Genomic DNA, 22,341 nt, shown 5'->3' on the forward strand with positions numbered 1-22,341 from the left:
ACACTTTTGATAAAGTTCTTTCTCCACCTGTTTTTAGGTTAGAATCAATCTTCAAATTGTGTGTCTTACTATTTTATTACTAGAAAGGAAGTACATTGACGAGGTTGTGGCGATGAGAGGGCGACAGATGATCAGGCATCAACAATGATAATCATGATAATGTTATAAATAAACATTGTTATTGCACATGGCAGTGACGGAGCATTCGAGTGGCGACGTATAAATATGGATTGCAAATAAGTCTTTAAATATGGCGTGATATTGATAAAAAAAAAGGTCGGCAGTGAAGTTTTCCTAAGGTCTGGACTTGTTCAAGAGTTTCTGACGACGAATCGGCAGACCCGCTCGCTCATTCTCATCGTTATATCTTCTTTTTTCTTATTACTATTATTGTTAATATTATGAACGTTGTTACTCTTATTTTTCAGTCTCCCTTTTACCCGGATTCGAATCTGGATTATGGCTGGATTGGCGTCCCGTTGTTGACGGACTGGACGATTCTTTGGCGCGACTCGAGCGCGCGTTTCGCCGAGGAGGAGCCACGCTCGGTTCGTGCTCCAGAATGACTTCGTGGGGCATGTCATGGGCATCTCATGGGGCATGTCATGGGGCACTCCAGCGGCGGCCGATCCGTGATGAATCGGAAACGGCATAACCCAGTACCCACCGAGGAGGCCCATGGACCCACTTTGGAATGGGCTCTTGGGTGACATCGGAGGCGGATCGGCTGCGTCGGCGCTGGCTGGTCCCTCGCATGGCTAACGAGCTGGAGCTTTCCGTGTGAGGCAAGGAGCGGGCGGCCTGCTCGGGATCCACACCCACCAAGGGCGGCGAGGGGTTGCTCGAGCTTTGACCCGAGCCGCTACTGTAGCCGATACTGGGCGATCGACCCATTCGTCGGGAGCCATAATCCGGACCCAATTGGTCGTCGGTGACGATAGGCTCGTACTCGCTTCGTCGACTCTTTTCCAACGTGCCTTCAGCCAACTGGAAACGATGGTAATGAGGAGCACCAAGATCCCGAATGCCACGATGAATTGGGACGCCCAACGCATGCCCAAATGCTGGTACATGACGCCCGCCACCGACGGCCGATGAAGGCGCCCAAAGCGAACACCGACGTCCACAACCCGGAGATGACTCCGTGAGTGTCAAAGTTGTCGGGAATCCGTGCCGCACGGCTTCCTTGTGAGCAATGGAAAAGCCGGACACCAAAGTGGCGCCCAAAGCACACCCATGGAGGATGAGGGCCACGATACATACCGATATGTATGTAGGGATCGGAAAGAAAGGGGCCGGGCCCAACAAGGTGAACGAGGCAATCACGGAAGTCAAGCCAAAGTAGTTGACAATGGTCGGGTGGGCCCATTTGTCGCAGATCACTCCGAAACAAGGTGCGGTCATGGCATAACATCCGCCGTTGACGACGAACATCAGTCCTAAGGACACATGGAATGGAAAAGCTTAGACGGATGGGCTCATCATTTCATTATTTCATCATTTATGTATAACAGACAAGGAGGGACGATAGTGTTTATGAGAGAGAGGGAGGGCGCATATGGTGGGTCAGGATAAGCAAATGTTTATCTAGCTACCATAAACTTCGATCATCCATCAAGAAGTGACTCGCTCGATGAGCCAACGCGTCGTTGCTCTCGATCGTTGGGGACTAAATGTGTGTCACATCTCCAGTAAAAGCTATCAAGCAAGCTATCAAGGTCGAGTCGTCCCCCCCCCCCCTCCACTAATACTTATCGATCACGTTCCACGTTCGTATCTGGTAATTCGTACACTCTCCAAACCCAATGGCTTTTCTCTCTTGGATGCCAGATTGCGCCCAAGACAGTGCACGGTTCGGTCAGTGTTGAGTGTACCAGTGTACAACTATACAACTATTGTACTACATGTATCACTAGGTCATATTTGGAGATTCTGGAAACTGCATCTAATTTCTAATTTCGTGTCACGGACTTTGATCTGTCCCTCGTTTCGCTCCTCTGAATAGTTCGTATACATCGAGCGATTCAAGCATGCCAAGAATGAGTGATCCAACCAACGACTCATTTCATAGCTTCTATTTTGGGTTCAAGATGACGCAAGACCTTCTAGTAATGCAGTAAGTAGGTACGTACATCTAAGAAAAGGCTGTTTGTTCACAGAGACAACTTGAAGCTCGTGGGTTAGCCCACACATTGTGGTGGCCAGATGAATTAGAAGAGAGCACCGGTGTCATTTCCTGTTCTGTTGGGGTATGATTATCCTCATCGATCGCAAATTGCATCGCATTTTTTTCATTCGTATGTTCCGAAATCGGATGCTCTCTAATGGTTACTTTCTCGAGTTACCACAGACAATCCCAGTTGTCCGACTTCTTACCCAAAAGTCGCCAAAACTTGGACAGATTTCACCCTGCATCCTATCAGCCAGATTATCTCTCACAGCAAATACTCTACTGTAGCACCTGTAGTGGTTGTACATCAAGCATTCCTGCATGCCAATCCACTTACCCATTGAAACAGGGGTGAGCTGGAATTGTCGCATATGAGGCTCCAGGGTGGTGAGGAGAAATCCCACTGAAGAGGAGGCGCACAACACACTCAGGACGGCGATGCTGATGGAGGGGACCTGTAAGGCCGCGATCATGCCTTTCCTGGGGCCCTCTTCATTCTTATCGTCTTCATCGTAGTTTGAAGGGAGCAGGAAAAGTGTCAGACAGGCTGCTAGAACGAGGCAAGAGCCCAACGAGACGAAAGGCAAGTAATATCCGCCCAATTCGTACAAGGCACCCCCTACACTTGGACCCACAATTAGGCCCACGCCAAAGAAGGTCTCCATGCAGGCGAACATGGTGGCCACATTCTCGGGGAACTCCTTGGCAGTGATGGTGAAGGCGGCACACAGGAACATGGAGTTCCCGACTGCTTCGATGATGCGAATCACAAAACTGAGCGCGATGAACCAAGTGCCATCTTGAATCTTGTCCAGGAGTCCGAACAAGATGGAACAGAATCCCGTGGTGAAGATACCCGTGTTAAACACGCGCTTGCCGCCCATGCGGTTGATGTTCTGTCCGATGTAGGGGCTCACAATGAAGACGGTGAGCTCGAAGACGCCAAAGACCAAACCATACTGGGTGGGTGTGGCGCCTTTCTTCTCCGCCTCTTGAGGGTAGAACGGTGCTTGGAGCGACACACAAATGGCTTGACAGAACTGGACGATGCTGAACACGATGACGGTGAGCCATTGTCTCCGGCTAAAGTTGCGCAACATGGAACACACCATGTTGACGGGGGAAAGGATCAGACTGTTGGACAATGTGGACAATGGCGAGGGCCACCTGGTGGATGTGGATATTTGAATGCACCCAACCAAGCCCAGGGATGATAAGTCAGTGTTCAAAGGTAGTCTCTCTGCTCCCTCCAATTCCAATCTATTGGGCAAGAAGTGTCAACCCACTCTTCAGTTTCTGGTCAATGGTGGTGTTCCTAAACCAAAGAACGAACAACTACTCCAGAGCTTCGGCCGAAGAGGATTGAAGCGAGAAGATCAGGATGGTTGTTTGTGAGGACTGAGTCAAGGAGAAAGGCGAGTGAGTCTCAAGCATCCAGTGGCGAGGCCAAGAGAGCCAGATGGGGGTGGATGATGGTGGATGACGGGGGTGCAAAAGGCGACAAGGGAGCGACGGAGAATCCTGGTTAGCGTTCAATTCAGATGCAACAACCCCTCCGTCATACCCGTTCTGCTAGCTCAACTCCCAATCACGCTAACGTCTGTCTTGTCAATTGCAACGATCTTCGTGACTGAATCGGAGAAAACATCTCGTCCAATCTGAATCTGAAATCCTCGAAAGAAAACCGGGTGTTGGGTGTTGGGTGTTGGGTGTTGGGTGTTGGGTGTTGGGTGTTGGATGATGGCTGGCTGCCTGCCTGCCTGGCTCACTATTGACTAACTAACTTACTAACTAACTTACTACTAACGAAGAGGCGAGCTGGACCGATGGAGGTCACCCCTCATGGACTCGCTTGGAGAGCACCTCAGCATTGCTCAGAGTTGTTGGAGTTCTCCTCGTCTGTCGAAATGTCGAAATGATGATTTACGAAATCCACAGATGCCACAAACGTTAGATCAAAGTGGGGGATCAGACACTTCCCCATGGACAACGGTTCGATTGGAGCGTATTTTATCACGGACACTATGACCAGGCAGGGACACCATGTATTTATATGCCCATGATACTGACGTGGTCGCACTCAAACCTAAACCACAGGCCTCTTTCTCGATTTTCTCGATTTGCACCCCGTGATGATTGAGTTGGTTGTAAGAGTTTCGAGTTTTGACACAGGTAAAGGACAACTTGCGAGTGGAAGCCATCTTCTTCTTCGGTGCATGCACCTTGGAAACTTCGTCAGCCCACCTGTGCCGGGTGATTGCCGGCATAAACCTACATCTCCAGTGACCGGTTTTGGCCACAGATAAAGTTTGACGACGACAAGAACTTGGACGTTTTGATCGTCTGAGCACCGTCCAATAATAGATGGGAGAGTCAGCACGTCTCGGACATTATGGTGACACGAAATAGAACGTTGAATGAGAGGGGAGCGATAAGCCGGCCAGAATCTTGCTTTCAATCATTTGGATTTGAACCATCTACGGTTCCCAACGAAAGCAACCTCCCTACTACGAATGTCGACCATTTTCTAGCGGTAGGAAGGCCGATGATCACAAATTGTTGGAGGGCAACTTCGCAATTTTAAATGATGGGAGCGTTGCCTCAAAGGCCCCAATCAATTAATGTCATACCGGTACAATGCAAGCCTCAAACGACAGCATGCAAGCAGCAAGCTTGAAACTTTCCGAGACGTTAGCAATGACGCCAAAATGAATCAAAATAATATCCAGCTCTTTACTTTGCATTCCTAACGAATTTTGGATTAAAACTATGACATTATGGTACCACCAAAGACCTGTTAGATGTCAGTGAATAAACTGATGCTTCAAGTCTTTCCTGTCAATTGCATCATATCATGGCTTTGGATATTGGCTTTATTTTAAGTGTTTACATCAAAAATAAGCGAGATTAATGAACAGATTGATTTATCAGTGGGACTACGGAAAAAACTTATTAAAAACTTTTTTAAAATAATTTGTCCTTTGGGGATATTTTGAAATCTTCAGGAGTTTTCAATATTTTTTTTAAAAATAGATGATTTCTTTTTCAAATAGTCTTAAAATTCGATTTATTTTGCGGCATGTTTCACCAAATTAAAAGTGAAATCTGGTGTAAATGTTCTAAGTTTGATACTTGGATGAGTTAGCATTTTTTGGACCTTTGGCCTGGGAAATTCAGTCCTGCCTATACTATTACATTTTTATATCCTGATCTTAACTCCTTGCACAACTTTCATATATCTAACTTGTCAAGTGAACTTATTATCTTAGTACTTCATCAATTCCTTTCTTGATGTTTGCAAAAGAAATGGAAATAACAAAAAGGAAAACCTGCCCTTGGGGGAAAAAGGGAAAAAAGGCAAAGTGGTAAAATAATACTTCTGAGAGCAACATTCCCTACAAATTTCGGGTGTCCCAAAAAGATGGGCCAAATTTTTGAAACTCGGCTTTCGGTATCAATCAGCCTTGTTACCATTCATCAATAGATGGTTATGACTATAGCTTTAAAAAAGTCGAATACCTTTCTTTGTACTTTTTCCGACTTTTTGGGGTCTATTCGCCTTTTTCCAGCTTTTTTGCCGTTTTCACCCATATTTTGTCCATTTTTCGCATTGTTTTCCATTTTGATTCGAACTTCCTGCTTCCTTCAACGTCAACACAACAAGGAGCAAGCAAAACACAATAAATGACAAACGTTCTCCATGACATTCTAACTTTTGAAACCGGGGTGAGCTGGGGATGAGACGTCTCGACAAAGCTCAAAACTGCATGGCGTAGAAGTGCAATTACGGGTCGAACAAAAATGCCTGGCACAGGTACCTGGCCATGACTCGCTCTCCTCTTGCGATAAGTTGAAGCCAACCCTCCAAGACCACTTGAATTTGGTATTGATGGAAAGCTTCCCATAAGCACTAATAACTTCAAGTAAATTGACAATAATTTCTTCAAGATGACCAGATTTAGGAAAGCAATTTTCAAATCAGTTACCTTTTTGTGCCCGTTGTAGTCTCTTTAATGTCCAGAGGTTTGAAAATGGCAATCTAGCCTTGCAATTTAGCTTCATGTATCTCAACCTCTAGAAATACACCACTAAGTGCTAGTTTTCCGCATATTTAATCAACTATTTTTCCAACTATTTTGCCATTTTCCCGGCTTTTTTAAGCCGCTAATTTGCCAAATTCAATCAACTTTTTTACAGCTCTAGTTATGACATTCGACTTCAAATTAAAACCGGTCTTTGTGAATATGTCTTACATTTTGCTGTCCAGAACAATAACTGCGAGACCGCCACCACTCTCCTCCACTCGTGATACAATCTGAGCGAGGAGGTTGAGTTTGCTCATATTCTGCGCCAACCCACAAATTGGGTCCAAACACGCCTAAAATCTGGATAGGATCTCTATTGGACCAAACCAAATGGTTGTCCCGGACAGTGACAATCTTTTCCTCAAGCTACAACTGTGGTTAAGTGGCAGATTTCCTTAAATCTAAAAAGTGTCTCCAATGGTTGCCACAAATACTCAATCAATCCGGCAGGGCATAAGTCGGTCCCGGTCAGTCCTCAATAAAAGGAATGGATTACAGTTACAATTATTTTGGCCAAAAAGAGTAATTCTCTACACACCCGTTACTTGCCCAAAAATGTAATGGCATTACTCGTTACACTTAGTTTTAGTAAAATTTTAGATGACCAATATTGAAGGGTTTTTCCTCATCAAGACCATATTGCAAAATCAATGCTTATATTCTTGTTTCAAACAGTCCTAAGATTTAAAGTTTTCCTGCCAATATATTATGCTAATGAGCCTTGATATTGTTGATTTGCTTAGCATTAGTGATGGGAAGAGAGCCTCCGAAGTCTCACGCTTTGAATCCATAATCTGCAGGGTGAGACTTGACCCAGAGAGTCTTGAATCCAGCTTGAATCTAACTTTCTTACTAACAAATTTGCCTCTTTGACTCCACTAATACAAAGTAAAGGTAATCAATGAGCACTATATATGTTCGAAAGTTAGCACCGCATTACTCCCATTCTTGGCCATGCTCGTTTGGCTCAGCCGATTGAAATGCTTGAAAGAGAAATAATTTCTTTTTCAAATTTGACCTACTTCAACAGTATCAATCTTATGGGGAGAACACACCTCATGCCTTTTTAAACTTTCAAACTTAGAAGGCAAAACGCATATTTAAAAAGTCAAAATAAATGTATTTAAGTTGGGTATTTCGAACCTGACAACGTCAAGGTATCATAAAATGGGTTACGTTGCAAATTCAATTTTGCTTTTTCTGGAACATCAAACGTAAGAAAAGTCGTTTGTTGACTTCGGTTTTATATTTTTACGTTGTTAGTTGAAACTGTCTTCGAAAACATGTCAAAAATGATAATGTTGGACAATATTTTATTAAGCATTTTTAGTATTTTTTTTTAAATATTTAGCGACTTTCAAAAATATCTACCAAGTATCTACATCAGATGTATTATTATCTTCTTCAAGATTACCTATTACTTAGATTTTTCACATCTAAAAGTGACATCTTTTCCTGAGCTCAACTAATGATGGAGAATAAAGTCATGAATGGATACGAGGAGAATTGAGAAATTTGGTGCAATATACTCAAGCCCAAAGAAGATTTCGCTCTGAGTCAGGTCTTTTAATTCAACGAAATTTGAATAAAAAGATATAAACATTAAAGCAATTCAAATATAATTAATTAATTATTAATATTCTTCAGGATAGATGAAAATATAAAGTAAAAAAAGTTCTGTTCAGATTGCCAAAAAGCTTCAAGTTTCCTCAGTTGCCAAGAGAGAAACGAAAAATTGAATGTCGCACTGGAGCGTGAAAAAAGGAAAAAGTAATGAGTATTTTTGGGTTTTTGGGTCGTTACATTTACAGCATTTTAAAGTGTAATGGGATTACAATTCCTTTTTCAAAAAAAGGAACGAATTACTGTAATTTTGTTGTAATTTAGTTACTGCTATCCTGCAATCCGGACAACAGTTGCCCCTTATCATTTAGGATTTGGAATGGAAAGATCACTCAGAAGCGCGCGGTGCTTCTATCGACTACCAAGATGAATAACCCGCTTTATCCGTTCCCAAGCCATACTATCACAGGGCTCTAGACAACACATCCGCTCCAAACTCGGATTGTTTGAGTGTTAGAACATGTGCCCCTCTCCCTGCCCACAATTGCCACCAATGAGCTGGTGAACTTGGTAGCGTGTTAACCACCAGCTGGCTTGCTAGGTCAGCCCCAAGTGTTCAAAATAGATGGTCCACAACTTGCACCAAGCCTGGAGGACCCTGATTCTGACCTTCGTGCCGAACGTCTGCCGGGGGGTTGACCACGCTTAGAGCGCTATTTTGTGGTCAAAAAAGTGATGAATAAAGCATTTCATCTTGTAAGCTTAAGGAGGAAAGTGAAGAAATGAAATCCAAAAACGACTGTGAAACAAAAGTTAGGCCAAATACCTATAAGATAGAACACCCAAACCAGGCCAATCTTTTTGGGACATCCTTTAGTTGTTAATAAGCTACCAAAGAAATAAAGAAATAATTTGAAGTGTTCATTGACTCTTGAGGAACGGAATGTAGCGCCCCCTAAGAATTGAACTTCGTGCGTCCTCTTGAACATTTGATGGCAATGCTTCCAGACGAATGGTGAAGAAAAGCGAAAAATAATTGTCAAACAGCGCAAGCAAAAGCCTCATTTGACGAAACTGTCCCGTTACATGCTGCGTCTTACAGCACTCTCTTTCTTTTTACCTTTCTGCCATAAAATAAAACAACAGATGCGCGAGGCTGACTTGGCAAATGCGGAAGCAAGGCTTGTTTGGCAGTAGACTTTTAAGATAAATTCAAATGGCAATTCCTTCAAAGAACAGCATGTACTTGGTAAATGCAGTTTTGTAATATAAAAAATGGTCCACAATTCCAATTGGAAGAGTCTTCAATTTTTCAACAGAGGGACCCATTTCTTTATTTTTCAAGGACAAACATAGAGCGTCCTCTTTCAAAGCCAGGCCCTAGAGGACGCCTTTCATGCTGTCTGCCTCTGCAAGGGGCATCCTTATTTTTGTCATGCTTTAATCTCAGAAGTTCTTAGTATTTCAATTTTTACTCTAGGGAGGAGGAGGAGGACACATTAGAAAACAGTAAAATCACAACTTTCGGGAATTGAAATTAGTTCAAAACAACACATTTGCAATTCAGTGATGCAATATCTTATGTCTTCTGCATGGTTCCAGGACAACTCTACTCATAGGGCAACTCGAACCAGGACAACTCCACCTAGCAGACAACTTGACTCACTGTACAGTTTGACCCAGCTGACAAATCAACTCAATAGTTGTCTGCTGGGTTGAGTTGTCTGCTGGGTTGAATTGTCCGTTGGGTCAAGTTGTCTTGGGTTGAGTTGTTAACTAGGTCGAGTTGTCCAGTCACCATTCTGCATTGATACAGAAGTGCAAAAATGAGTCATTTTATGAAGCCACTTTTAATGCAGCATTTACTCTAAAACTGGCTAGATGTATTTCCAAAAGAAGAAAACAATAATATGCCAAACACTTATTTCATACTATTTCATAACGTACATATCTCAAAGCATTGTAAATTAGGCTTCAATCTAACATCATTTTGGCTCAACAAAAAACTGCCTAGTGAGTAAGGTTTTATTCTTTTTGCCTGTTGCATACAAATGTCCACCTTCCCATCCTTTCAAACATTTGGTATAGGCTAGCTTTTCCATGGCGATGACTGGATCAAAGCAAAGGATCCGCACAATATCCTTATGGATCAGATTCAGGTGGTTCGGAACCAAGTGATAAGATTGATTTACGGGAAAAAATGAGCGGGGCATATCCTTATTATTGCCCTGATTAAAGAGATCAAAATGCCAACAGTTGATCAAATGGTGTGCAAGGAAATGTTGATGGCCACATATTGGGCAATCCAAGGCAACAGTCCTTCTATCTTCAAAAATCTGAAGTTCTGGGTATCTGGCTCTGCCATGTCAACCATATCGACGGATCAATAAAACCTTCCTACTCTGAACGTGACGAACCACAGAGAAAATGCTTTGTCCCAAAAGCCATCCAACTCTGGAACAGTCTTCAAGACAAAGCAGAAGTTGAAACAAATGAGCAAAGATTCAAGAAAGATTTAAATAACTACCAAAAGACATTACCTCTTGAAGCAATCCAAATGCAACGTTTTCTCAAAGAAAGTGTTTTTAACAATACTTAATTGCAAATACATACATTTGAATTTTTTTAAACACTCCAAAAACAACAAAATTCAAGGGCAAATGACTCAATATCAATCATTACTAATTCTTTATAAGTGTAAATATTTGGCATTTTTTTTAGATATCTTTCTGTATATTTTGCCCTTTTTGATTAAATATTTTGCCTCTGAAAGTTGAACTTTTCGGAGTCTAAATTTATCAATGAAGTAGGTGCTGATGTGGCCATCGGCTCCCCAAGCAGTAATCTCCGCCACTGGACTTCCGTCTGGTGATATCCGCCATGGTGATCTCTGCCAACGGCAATCTCTGCCACCATTGAACTCCGCCACACTGAACTCCGTTCAGCAACAATCTACGCCATTAAAATCTCCGCCAACGGCAATCTCTGCCACCATTGAACTCCGTCACACTGAACTCCGTTCAGCAACAATCTACGCCATTAAAATCTCCGCCAATGGCAACCACTGTCATGGTAAACTCCACCACAATGAACTCCGTCAGAAACCAAGATTTTCTTAAACTGGCTTACATAACGGCTTGGGATGGATTGGAAATTTTCGAAATTATTGAACTATGGGGGCTTGAGATAGGGCCGTGGATGGATGCATCGAAATCCCTCGTTGAACCAGTGATCTTCGTCTGGTATAGAATGAACGTACCCTCATGTTCATTGATGTCCTTGTCAGTTTCTTCAATGTCAGCCTCAATATGACCAACAACATCATCGTCGCAATTCACAGACTTATCAAGGGCCTGTTGCCACTTGGCAAGGCTTAGTTCCAAGATGGATGGATCGTCCCAAAGTTCCTTGTAGGAGGTCAAAGTCTGTTTCCTTGCGTGACTAATATGGGCCTTATAGGAACAACGAGAAGCCTTGAGGCGCCCCACGACGTCTCTTTCAGAGGATATATCGGAATCAATGGCCAAGCCACTTGGAGCAAACAGGTGTGTAAATGATCGGGACCAAGGGAACGTCTCGGTGCCTTGGTATTATACCCTGCGCCATGGTAGGTTTGTATTAAAATCTCGTCCCATTCCGTCCCGTTTCTACTCCGGTTTTCCATGAGAGGGGGGAATCGCCAGTTCCATGTTTTGCATTGGCCCCATCCTCAAGGACTGAGGGCCTTCGTCAACCGGCCTTCTATGTGCCTCTTCTTGATTAAACTTCAGCGCTGCCCAGCCTGATCCCTTACCCGTTTGGTGGGATCCCTTGGCCTTCACCGACCTTCCCCGTCCGTTTCTTCAATCGGCCTTCAGCGCCGCCCGGCCGTGATCCCTTAGCCGTTTGATGGGATCCCTTGGCCTTCAACCATCACCGACCTTCTCTGTGCGCCTTTTCGATTGGCCTTCAGTGCTGCCCGGCAAGATTCCATACCCGTTTGGTGGGACCCCTTGGCCTTCGTCGACATTGCCTGTGCGCCTCTTTAATCGACCTTCAGAGCTACCAACCTGATCCCTTACCCATTGGGTGGGATCCCTTGGCCTTCAACCTTCATCAAAGAATTTCATCATACCAAGCAAGAAGCTGGGGGAGCTATGTAGCGACCCTGTTCGTCTATTTTTGCGCTTATGGCTATCTTTCTTCTCTGTACTCTCCTTCCCCTACAGTATATAAGCTTCCCTTACCGTAAATGTATTCAGTCTACAACCATCTCTCGACTCATTACGTAGTAGGGCCAATATGGTCCCGCCACAGTATGATGAAATACCCAACACATTCAAGGTTTTTTGATCTTGTCAACTTTCTTCAAAGAGATCGCAAGAAGATTGCTCAGTGAGATTGATCCAATATAACAGCTGCCAGCATTCATCAATAGCATAGATAAGAACCAGGGACTCTAAAGAGCTCTAGTGTCCTTGTAAGAACACGGCAGCCACAGACAACTCCACTGACGGCAACTTCCGTTGTAGGGAACTCTGCCGCAGTGAGCTCCGTCATAGTGAACTCCAGCAACGACAACCTCCACCATAGAAATCTCCGCCATGGTAAACTCCACCACAATGAATAAGTTATAGTAATTTTCATATTTTATAGATTTTGAAGTCTATAAGCATAAGTTGTCAGATTACACAGATACCCCAAATTGTCTTGCCCTAACTTGATTTTTCCTCAAAGTTTGACCTACTCAGCCAGTATCTTAATTACTGATACTAAAACCATGCAACTTTATAAATTGAGCTCTGCAATTTCAAATTGGACAACTAGATTAGTCACACATCCTCTCTCATTACCGTCTATCAACTCGATCCCACTTCCACACCTAGATTTAACATTTACATGTAAAGGTCGCATGTGGGGAACAGGACTCGGTCTACTGTTTGTTCCTTTTTGTTGGTGTTTTTCCCCGCGACCCCTCAAGCTCAGGGCTCTGCCATTGGCAGAGGGATTATGGCGTACTTTTCAAATCTTGACTAAAATATTTGCAAAGAGTATGCAGGTTTTGATCCAGTAGGAGGATTCAAGTCAGACTTGGACAAGTTTTTGACTGAAATTCGTTAGTAGATCATACAATATATGAAAATAAAAGTTAAGAAAAATAAGTTTCTCGTCTTGAACCAATCCATTCCCAGCAGCAATAAGGAAGTCAGCAAAACACAAATCTGGATAACCGTGTATCCCTCTTGTTGTAAGCTATAATTGTAAAACATAACTTGCTTTCTGAGAAGGTGACCACCTAATGCAAGGATATAGATCCGTCACACCAGCCCTGGGGAGTGATTTGCTCTAACTATTTCAGAATAGCTAGACCAAAGGGATATAATAGATGAATTATTCTTACTGGAATGAAATGAAGGTAGACTTAGACGTGTTTGCTGTAGGGAGCTTCCGTAACGACTGGCGGAACCGGCATTTTTTGCTTATACTACCATGAGATTTGGAGGCTGTTGAATATGGTCTTCAGGGTTCCTTTCTCTTGTTCTCAGATAAATCCAAAGAGATGAAGGTTGCGACACTCCCCTCAAGAAAACATGAACCAGGGTTTCTTCCAATGCGATCTTAAGTCTGGAGGATCCATTTTTCTAGTACCAATTTTGGATTTGAGGTATGGTATGCCCCTGATCTCGGCTTCCAGCATGTCTTTTCCGCTGCGTGGCTTTAGATTGAACTTCTTCGGTGTTGTGATCCTTATGTTTCAAACAGGAACTTGACGGACGGTCCGGTCAAAGACCTGCACATTGGGTTTGCTAGCTGTCACAACAACAACTTGTCCGTTTATGTTCTTCCTGACATTCTCAATTCTTGCCAGTTTCCATGAGTTTTTCTCGAACGTTTACTATGCCACATTTCCTCCCCGAAATGGTTTACTTCCGACACGGGGTTGGAACCTACACCATCTTGGAAGAAGATTCTTGCCTTGTTCGCGATCACTCTTAGACCCCTTTGGCTACACTCGCTCGTTCAATAGTCAAATGAAAATAAATGTTTGTCTGATCCAAACATGTATTTGCATTGGAAACGCTAGATTTAACCCCCAGAACTGGAAAATTGTGCAAGTCATTTTTCAAAGCCAGTGATCAGAATTTTCAATGAAAGTATTTTGAATCCGTAAGACCTGATCTTGACCCACAGTGGATATCGCTGAGTGAAATTTGACCGACAAAAATGAATCACAATTGTAAGGGCATGCTTGATCTATCTCAGATATGTATAAGACATTGGACTTCCAAAGTTTCTTTACAAAGAAATAAATTGAGAGATGCTCGTCATTGCTAAAGTGAACGACAAAAGTATGTCACCTGGGGCAATCTCATTTCTCCATGTATCTCAATTGTTGCTGGCACATGGAAGCCAACGGTCCGTGGTCCTTCTTTATTCGTAGCATACATTATCGGGATCTTCCGGGGTCATGACAGCTATTCCAGAAGTGATCACGTCTTCACGTCCGTGCATAGATCCCACCCGTGGGCAAGATTTCAGACAAAAGCATTCGCCCGTGGTTTCATCGAACCATGAGTAATTGACTCCGGAGCTGATGTGGGGTTTGCAGGTCTCCAAGCATACTTCCATATCCGATGACTTGCCAAGAATCACCGTCTTAAAAGGATCTTTGAAGCCAGTGCAAGTGGCACGCATATTCCACTCGCAGCCCTCTGTCAATGAAAGAAGGCTAATGAATGAATGGGTTTGAGTGGAGTGTGGAGAAAATTGGCATACACACTGTTCCTGCTTGTCGCCTTAAATGATGGCCAACAAATCCCAAACCGAAATTTCCATCCCATTGCACGCATACACACTTACTTCTGCGATAATTCAGCTTTCCTTGATTCCTTTCGAGGGTGTGCTCAAAGAATTCCGTACAGAACGGGCTCTTGGAGTCTCGGGAGGCTTCGCTCAGGATCCCGACGTACGGATAGATGACAAAATCTCGATTGGCTCTCACATATTCAAGGCCCTCGCATTTCTCGTAACACGCGCAGCTTTGGAAGACGAATTCGAATTCGTAGTATTTCATACCGGGCTGAGTCTGGCAGAACCGCTCGCAATTGGCGCCCATAACCCTGTGGGCAAAAATTCTTTTTCCATGGCTCCTGCAAGTGTACAGGTCAAGATGGCAGGACTTGGGACGATAGTCTGCGTCCGGATAACCCTCTCCCAGTCCATCTGTAAAGTTCAGACGAGGGGATGATTGAGGAGGATGGGAATAGATACCATTTGGGCAATGCACAAAGAAGATCAATTCATCGATGTATGCAATTTGAACAAAAACAAATACTATGAGAGATTTGAACATTATCCTAGATTCGGGTCCAAATTCGTGATGTTTTATCATTCCTGGTAGCCACACTTCTACCTTTTTTGTGAGTAGATGTAACACCTTGTGCCAAGAAATAAGAAAGTATTTGAGGTAGACTTACGAGGACTGGAGAGAGCCCCAGAAATCCCGAAAAGAATGAGGAGTGGAGCAAACTGCATTATAGAATGTACTGTGATCCTCTATATAGGGTGTTGTCTTCTTTTATACTATTTTGTGGCAAGTAATGATAATCTACTAATAGCGTGATAACTGTAAAAACAGTGACATTTGACCAAACATTACGACTTTCAGTGTGATACTCTTGACAATTGTTTTCAATTCCCGTTGTCGTAAAGCAGATTTTCTTGAAAAAGGATTGAGGTTTGTTGACTCATCGCTTATTACATTGTGAAATTCGATTTATTTTTTTAAATAAATTACTTCAAACTTGTTTTTACTTACAACTCTGCTAAAATTTCGCCCTCTCTCCAACACTGCAGCTTTCTATCCTGATGTTAATTCCTTGTACAACTTTGATAAAGTTAGCCTACACACTGTGTGCCTTGGCTGAGCTCTTCATTCATACCATTCTTGGCTAAGTTTGTTTGGCAAGATATTTTTCCAAGCAAATGGAAATTCCTAATTGGTGGCTCTTTTGTCCGACACTTGTTCATGCCTAGAACTGCATCAATCACAGTAAATAGTCAAGTGATAAAAAAGGAGCACACAGGGATGACCATATGTGTTAGGAAAAGGTGAATGCTTGATAACTTAAGGCTTGCTGGACTTCGTAACAAACATAACTTCCATTAGGTAGCACTAGCAGAAAAAAAGCAAATATTTAAAACGGAGATATTTAGGGCCATCTTCTGTAGAAGAAGTCAATGCTTAACTTGAAATACATCCGCCCCTAGCTTCAGTGACTGAATTCAAGCTCTTTGCAACTGACTTGCCTGGGGCACGAATGGTTTTCTGCTTCAAATCGATCGAAGCTGAGAGTATAGCTTACTTTAGGTGCTGCAGTTAATGGCCCCGACCCTGCTCTCCAAAATGGATTATATTCCACAGTAGTGATGGGAAGGGGGCCGCAGAGGTCTCAAGTTTTGATTCCAAAACCAGGGTGAGACCCGAATCCAGCTTGAAACGTTTTATGTGTCACAATGGGGAACAAAGACAGAAAAAAAACTGAAATTCTGTCAAGGGGATTGCTCTGAGGAACTTTTACGCAAATTTGTTGGCTTGTTTGATGTTCAATGCCTATGATGCCGTCGTCTTCTTTTCCTAACACTCCATTTTAAGGGATATGTGTTACTGCTGTTTACCCTCCTAACACCGTTATTTTTAAAATACCCATAAATATGGTAAACACACTGAATGAATGGATTTTTTAGAAGGTGATCCTTGCAATTTACGGTAAAGTCAGTCACAGAAGGTCATGTAGTTGGTACAAGTTTGCTTTGACAAATAGTAGTGTAAAGAAAAGATGGAGATTAACATTAAATTGGCAAACCATACTTTTGGTGCAACTTGCGTGTGTCTTTCAAACCACGTAAGATGGCTAAACATGCCCATGAGCTTCTAGAGATGTAATCTCTGAACGAGCTTCCCGCCAAATTGGCCTGCTCTTGGTCATAGCAATTCTGAGTCACTTTACGAATTAAAGTAATAAAATAAGAAACGTAGATATCTTCAATTGAAGGCAGGCCTTTTTTACATGATTTCCTTGTAAAGTGGTTCGTTTCAAAGTTATGTTGACAAAATTTTATGCAGCTGACCAAGAGCAGGCCGAAAATTCGAATTTTATGGAGGGTTTACAACATAACTTTGGGCATATCCCCTGAATTCCTTAAGCATAGTTTTGGACTAATATTTGGCAGAGTTCATCTATGTAACAGGATCTTGTAGTCATAAGAGGTGCTCATTTGCAGGGCATTAGTCGCTCCTCAATAAAAGCAACGGATTACAGTTACAATTGTCTTGGTCAAAGATGGGATAGATTCAATTGAATAAGAAGCCATCATGATAGAAAGCAAATTGCTAAGGCCGAGGGATCCCTTAGTGACATAAATGATGTCAAGTCAGGTGTTCCCCAGGGCTCCGTCTTAGGGCAGCTCCTCTTTATAATATTATTTGCCCTGGTTCAAAAGCTTAGTATTACTGTTAGTCTCTCTTCTTATGCTGACGACAGCAAGTAAGTTTCTGGTAAGAATGACCAAAATTCCAATATATCCAAAGGACCTAAAGATAGAATCTACTCTTGGGTTACTGAGAGTAATATGGCCCTGATCGGAATGAAATTCCGCTCAATGACCTTCAGGCTGACTTCTTTGAATACTCCACTCGTAAATAATGGAGGTAAAGATATTGAGCAGGTCTCATCTATGAAAGATCTAGGTGTAGTCCTCCAAAATAATCGAAAGTTCGATGAGCATATCCAGCTGAAGGTGGGTAAGGCTTTTCAAATGTGAGGTTGGATATATCGCACGTTTAAGCCCAAAGACAGCATCAGGATGCTAACTCTGTACAAGTCGATTGTTCAGCCACATCTTGAATATGCTTCACCCATTTCGACTTCAATGAGTTCAGCAGGTTTACAAAAAGGTCGAGCAAGTCCAAAGATGTTTCACTAGGAACATCACAGGAATGGGAGAGCTCTCGTACATTGGGAGATCTAAATCCCGGGATCGATCATCCCAGAACATAAATCCCATCACTTCCTCCATCATCTGCGTCAACATGTTCAAGGCTCGTCCTAACCCAACCACCGATGTCCATGTTCTTCCTCCAAGTGGCACACCCTTCACAAAGGAAAATACAATGTGCTGGGGCTGTGTTTATACGAGTCATTATTGGCACCGGAACGAGAAAATGGAAGGCAAACGAGCAAAACGTTCCCTTGACACCTTGGAATGTATTCATACACGAGTGTGCCAAAAACGGGGTCTTCAACATACATTGAGACGTAGTTGGAACACTCCACTTCTAGATCATCATCCACTGATCTGCTCCGCACGCTCGGATAAAATCAAGATTCACCTAAATAAAATTCAGATTATGTATTGCGACACTTTTTAAATTCAGGAACCAAGAGGATCATTTAGGCTGTAACAGCAATATTCATGTCTAGCTAATACAATTACATAACATGCCGTAAAATTTGATTCTAATTTGACAAGGTGATCCATCCCATTTTGTTCCTGCTGTTATTTTGGGCATGAACTGGAGGAAGTATTATTTTTCTCGAGTCAAATGGCTTTGTTTGGGTTAGAATCATGATTCAAACCTGATGGCTTTGAACATCTGAAATTAAACACTTTCAACTTGGGTGACAATATGCCCAAAAAGTCAAAGCACTATGGGAACAGAAAGGAATAACCGTTCAAATTTATGTTTTGAATTTTATCATGCGCCTTTGATGACCTAGACACAAATATGTTTAGGACAACAAAGTGGTTTGCCTTGGTTCCCTGTTTTCAAAAAGAGCCCCTCCCATCGACCTACACCGTTAGAATCTCCTATTTAGGTCAAGTTCTCTTCTAACAAAGAGTGTCTCTCTTCGTGCTACTGAGCTTTCATTTTCCTTCAAGTCGCCACCAATAAGAAGAATGAACCTTCAAGTGGAGCGTTGTCTTGGTCCCGCCCACGGATTGCTCACGGCACTCCACTTGCATGACTTCGATTGCATTGAGAACTCTATGTATGTACGTACACCTAGGTACGTCAATGTGGATGGAGGAGGAGAGAGGAGAGAAAGGCCGGGGAGATCTTTTCTTGAACAGTCGCTTCCACTCCTCATTCTGGCTAGATTGCCCACTTTAAATGCCAACGACGTTGGCACAGTTGTGAAAGAACAAGAAAAAACTACTTGAACATGGACTTTGATTCGCAGAAGCAGGCTGCGAATGATCATAATCAAATGCTTTTGAAGGCCGACGTTCAAGCAGAAGAAGAAACGTTGGCCATGGTGAGACAAGTGAGACAAGTGAGACAGGCTGAGGATGAGTTATTGGAGAGTGAAGACGAGGAGAGCTCCGAAAAGTATCTTGTGGGTGAGGGAGAACTTCCCTTTTGAAGCACGACGAACGTGTTGCTCGCTTGCTAAAGTGTTTGCTCTGGTTTTAGATGACGAAACATGGCTAGTGATAGCGAAGCAACGACTTCTCAATCGATCCGAAAACACCCAGCCAATCTCAAGTAGCGCGTCCACAACGTCCGGAAGTCCAATACAAGCTCGAATTAACCGGCGCAAGACTAACCAGATCCATTTACCATTGACCTTAGATCTCTCTTCACCGCTCTCTTTTAGTAGTGCGTGTCCCATCCCCACCACCACAACCACCACCACCACCAGTGTTTGCTCCCCTGACCTTGACAATTGTCAAGATTCGAAGCAAGTGGAGCTCAATAGCGTTCCCTCTGTAAGTAGTAAATGTTCCATTCTGAATTGGAACGCCAACATAAGGTTGGCACTCCACTCTCATCGACAATTGTGTTGGTCAGTGTGTGCATATGCATTCCAAAGTTCATCTCACGAACTAGGAATTACTTTCTAGTTGTTCATGGTACCTTGATTCCCCAATTGATTCACGCTAAGTAATTTCATACACTGGGGCGGATTGCTTTCAGCTCTTTTATGACATTATCGTATTGCCATTTTTGCGTAGTGATTTCTTAGCTTAAAGTGCTGTGAAAGTAATGGACCACTTCTAGTTTGAACCTTTTTAAATGTGCATTGACGTGATACATCAAAGGTTACTGTTGGTGTAAAAACTGGTGATTGACGTTATTTATTGAAATAATATGCTTTAAAATCAACAATTTCTCGGACCCCGAATTAAGTCGAACGAACTTCTGAGACAAAGACGTGGAGCCTAACCAAGCGCCAAATTTTTTCATTGCTTTCGTAAATTGATCGTTCATAAATTTTCAAGTGTTAGACACCTTATGGAACATGAAAATTTGTTCGTATATGCAATACATTCTATTCCATAATGTCGAGAGGTATTTAAAGATGAGTTTTTCTTTGGTTTGGATTCTCACGGACTTTTCTAACCGCTACAGGGAATGCCATCCCCAATACTATCAAAATGATAAGTTTTAATTCGTCAATTTACTAACTTTCAATCATTATATGATATTTGGTCTACCAACGAATTTGAGTTGGCAGACCGAGCTAGTCCTTGAATGTATGTAGGGTTGATCAGGAATGCTATCTAAAAAATGTGTCCAAGTCTAACTTGAAAAAGTGCTGCCGGATCAACAAGGCCTACGTATACCCTACGAATATTAAAGGGAAGCAAATTAAACAATGAAGGAGCCCAAAATATACGTTCAGAATTGACTAGAGATTTTGCAATTACCGTTTTTATCAAGATAACAAATGTAACTTTTGTCTTTAGACCTCGGATGATCCATTAATTTTGAGGCATCCCATACTTTGGCAAATAGCAAACATTGAGTGGTCGACTTATTTCAAATTTGTTTTTTCTGACATTCCTTGCAACTTTTGCATGGACTCATTTTCCTTTCAGAACTTTGATATCACAATGGAAGACAAGATGTTAGACTTGAAAGGTCGAGCAATACAATTGGCCAAGGACTTGAAGGAAATTAAAGCTCATCCAGAGGTCAGCGTACCCTCAGACCTTCTCGATTTGATCTCACCCACTTCGTCTGATCAAGGGTTAGTGGACGAAATCCTCCAAAGGTCACTATCCAACACTTCATCTTGCCAAGATATGGACCAGATTTTGCCACCAATACAAGCAGATGTTGTATCGGAGAAGCGTGCTACACGTGAGAATGGAGGGGCACACGTGGACAGTATTTACAGCGTTAAGGAGCCGGAAGACGAAGAAGAAGACGAAGAAGAGGAAGAAGAGGACCCCAATGAAACTATCGTGCCAATTACGGACAGGGCCCTGGAACGACTTGATTCTCAGGACTCTTTGGAGCGGGTTGAAAGCCTCCAAGACGATGAGATCCCACCGGTGGCTCAAAAGGAAGATGATTCCAAGGACATCAATTTAAGACACCTGATTAAGGAGTCTTGCCGACGAAACTCTAAATCACTGGAGCCCACGCTTAGAGAAGTCGAAAATTATCCGACGATAGCACTGGCTTCTCCCCGATACACCTCGGGTCAGAGTAACTGCGCCGAGAAAAGAATCTTGGGAGCCACAAGAATTGACAAGGCTTGCCCCATGTTCTTGGACTTGAGTGCCGAAGGGGCCAGGAAATTACGTTTAAAGAATGCGGGATTGTTCCGTTGGCACATGCCTTTCCGTCATGGATTATTTCATCAACTCAGGTGAACTTATTAAACTCGCCATGTTAAATGTGTGTCTCAAATTAAGGGGTCGTCTAAAATATGAACTTAAATGCTTATACCGGGTTCCTCTGTTTTCTAGTGATAGCGCTGAGGCCATGAATAATCCACTGATCTTTGCACCCACGGGCAATTTCTACTCCTATTTGGAGAGAAGAAAAGTCATCCCGAATGTGTATCAAGGCCCCACCAAGAGGCAAGTGAGCTGCTGCCAACGAGCTTCCAACGAGCTTCCACCGCGCCACGACCACACACTCACGCTTAAGTTCTAAATCTGGAGGCTGGCTTGGCTGACTTTTTTCGCATTATCCCCTTCTTTCTTCTAAATCAAAGTCAAATACCAGCCTTTGAGCCCAATCTATCGAAGACACGACTCGCCAATAAATTTGAGGTTTTTGCCGCTCATCTGACTGATCAAACATAATTAACGATTCAATCAGGTCGGTCTTGAGAATCGCTTCGACCCCGATTAGTCGGGATTTGTTCGCTCTCGTTGATGGTTCCTTGAAAATTTCGCCTCTCTTCCCGCCTCATTATTTTTGACAAGCAAGCTCGGCGTTCCCACCATTTTCTTCATCATCGTCAAAATTATCATCGACATCGTCATGAGCCTTTGGTTTCTCTTGCATAGTCAATTGTGCTTGTTTCCTCTACGAGTGACTTGTATTGAGAACATGACTCGGTCAGGTAAGCCATTCACTTGTCTTCGAACGATGATAAGTAGGCTCCGACAAAATATGTTGCTTCTACGTAGAGCAGAAATTCCAGAAGTTTGACGGTTCGGATGTGCAAAAGAGCTGATTCGGAAGGAGCGATTCGGAAGAAAACCGGTTAGTGACACCATCTCAAACTTCTGCTA

The 22,341-nt window shown here is 42.9% G+C and overlaps 4 protein-coding genes across 4 annotated transcripts in view; 2 read left to right on the forward strand and 2 right to left on the reverse strand.

Annotated features, from left to right (window-relative positions):
- Positions 1-56: 56 nt before the first annotated feature.
- LOC131887868 (MFS-type transporter SLC18B1-like) lies at positions 57-4,388 on the reverse strand. Its single transcript, XM_059236585.1, has 2 exons — positions 2,508-4,388; positions 57-1,439 (listed from the first exon to the last, which is right to left on the reverse strand). The coding sequence occupies exons 1-2, from the start codon at positions 3,280-3,282 to the stop codon at positions 604-606; spliced, it is 1,611 nt and encodes a 536-aa protein (XP_059092568.1). The 5' UTR covers positions 3,283-4,388; the 3' UTR covers positions 57-603.
- Positions 4,389-14,047: 9,659 nt separating this feature from the next.
- Positions 14,048-15,527, reverse strand: LOC131888304 (uncharacterized). Its single transcript, XM_059237131.1, has 3 exons — positions 15,276-15,527; positions 14,659-15,021; positions 14,048-14,510 (listed from the first exon to the last, which is right to left on the reverse strand). Exons 1-3 carry the CDS (start codon positions 15,331-15,333, stop codon positions 14,230-14,232), a joined length of 702 nt encoding a protein of 233 aa, XP_059093114.1. The 5' UTR covers positions 15,334-15,527; the 3' UTR covers positions 14,048-14,229.
- Positions 15,528-19,010: 3,483 nt separating this feature from the next.
- Positions 19,011-22,169, forward strand: LOC131889171 (uncharacterized). Its single transcript, XM_059238200.1, has 4 exons — positions 19,011-19,203; positions 19,277-19,572; positions 20,686-21,464; positions 21,565-22,169. The coding sequence occupies exons 1-4, from the start codon at positions 19,026-19,028 to the stop codon at positions 21,752-21,754; spliced, it is 1,443 nt and encodes a 480-aa protein (XP_059094183.1). The 5' UTR covers positions 19,011-19,025; the 3' UTR covers positions 21,755-22,169.
- Positions 22,035-22,341, forward strand: part of LOC131889172 (uncharacterized) — a 2,689-nt gene continuing 2,382 nt past the window's right edge. Inside the window, exon 1 of the mRNA XM_059238201.1 lies at positions 22,035-22,169. Within this exon, the coding sequence (XP_059094184.1) occupies positions 22,088-22,169 (82 nt within the window). The 5' untranslated portion in view covers positions 22,035-22,087. The remainder of the gene's footprint in view (positions 22,170-22,341) is intronic.

The sequence above is a fragment of the Tigriopus californicus genome, chromosome 10 (assembly GCF_007210705.1).
Source record: "Tigriopus californicus strain San Diego chromosome 10, Tcal_SD_v2.1, whole genome shotgun sequence".
In the NCBI taxonomy this organism is placed as follows: Eukaryota; Metazoa; Arthropoda; class Copepoda; order Harpacticoida; family Harpacticidae; genus Tigriopus; species Tigriopus californicus.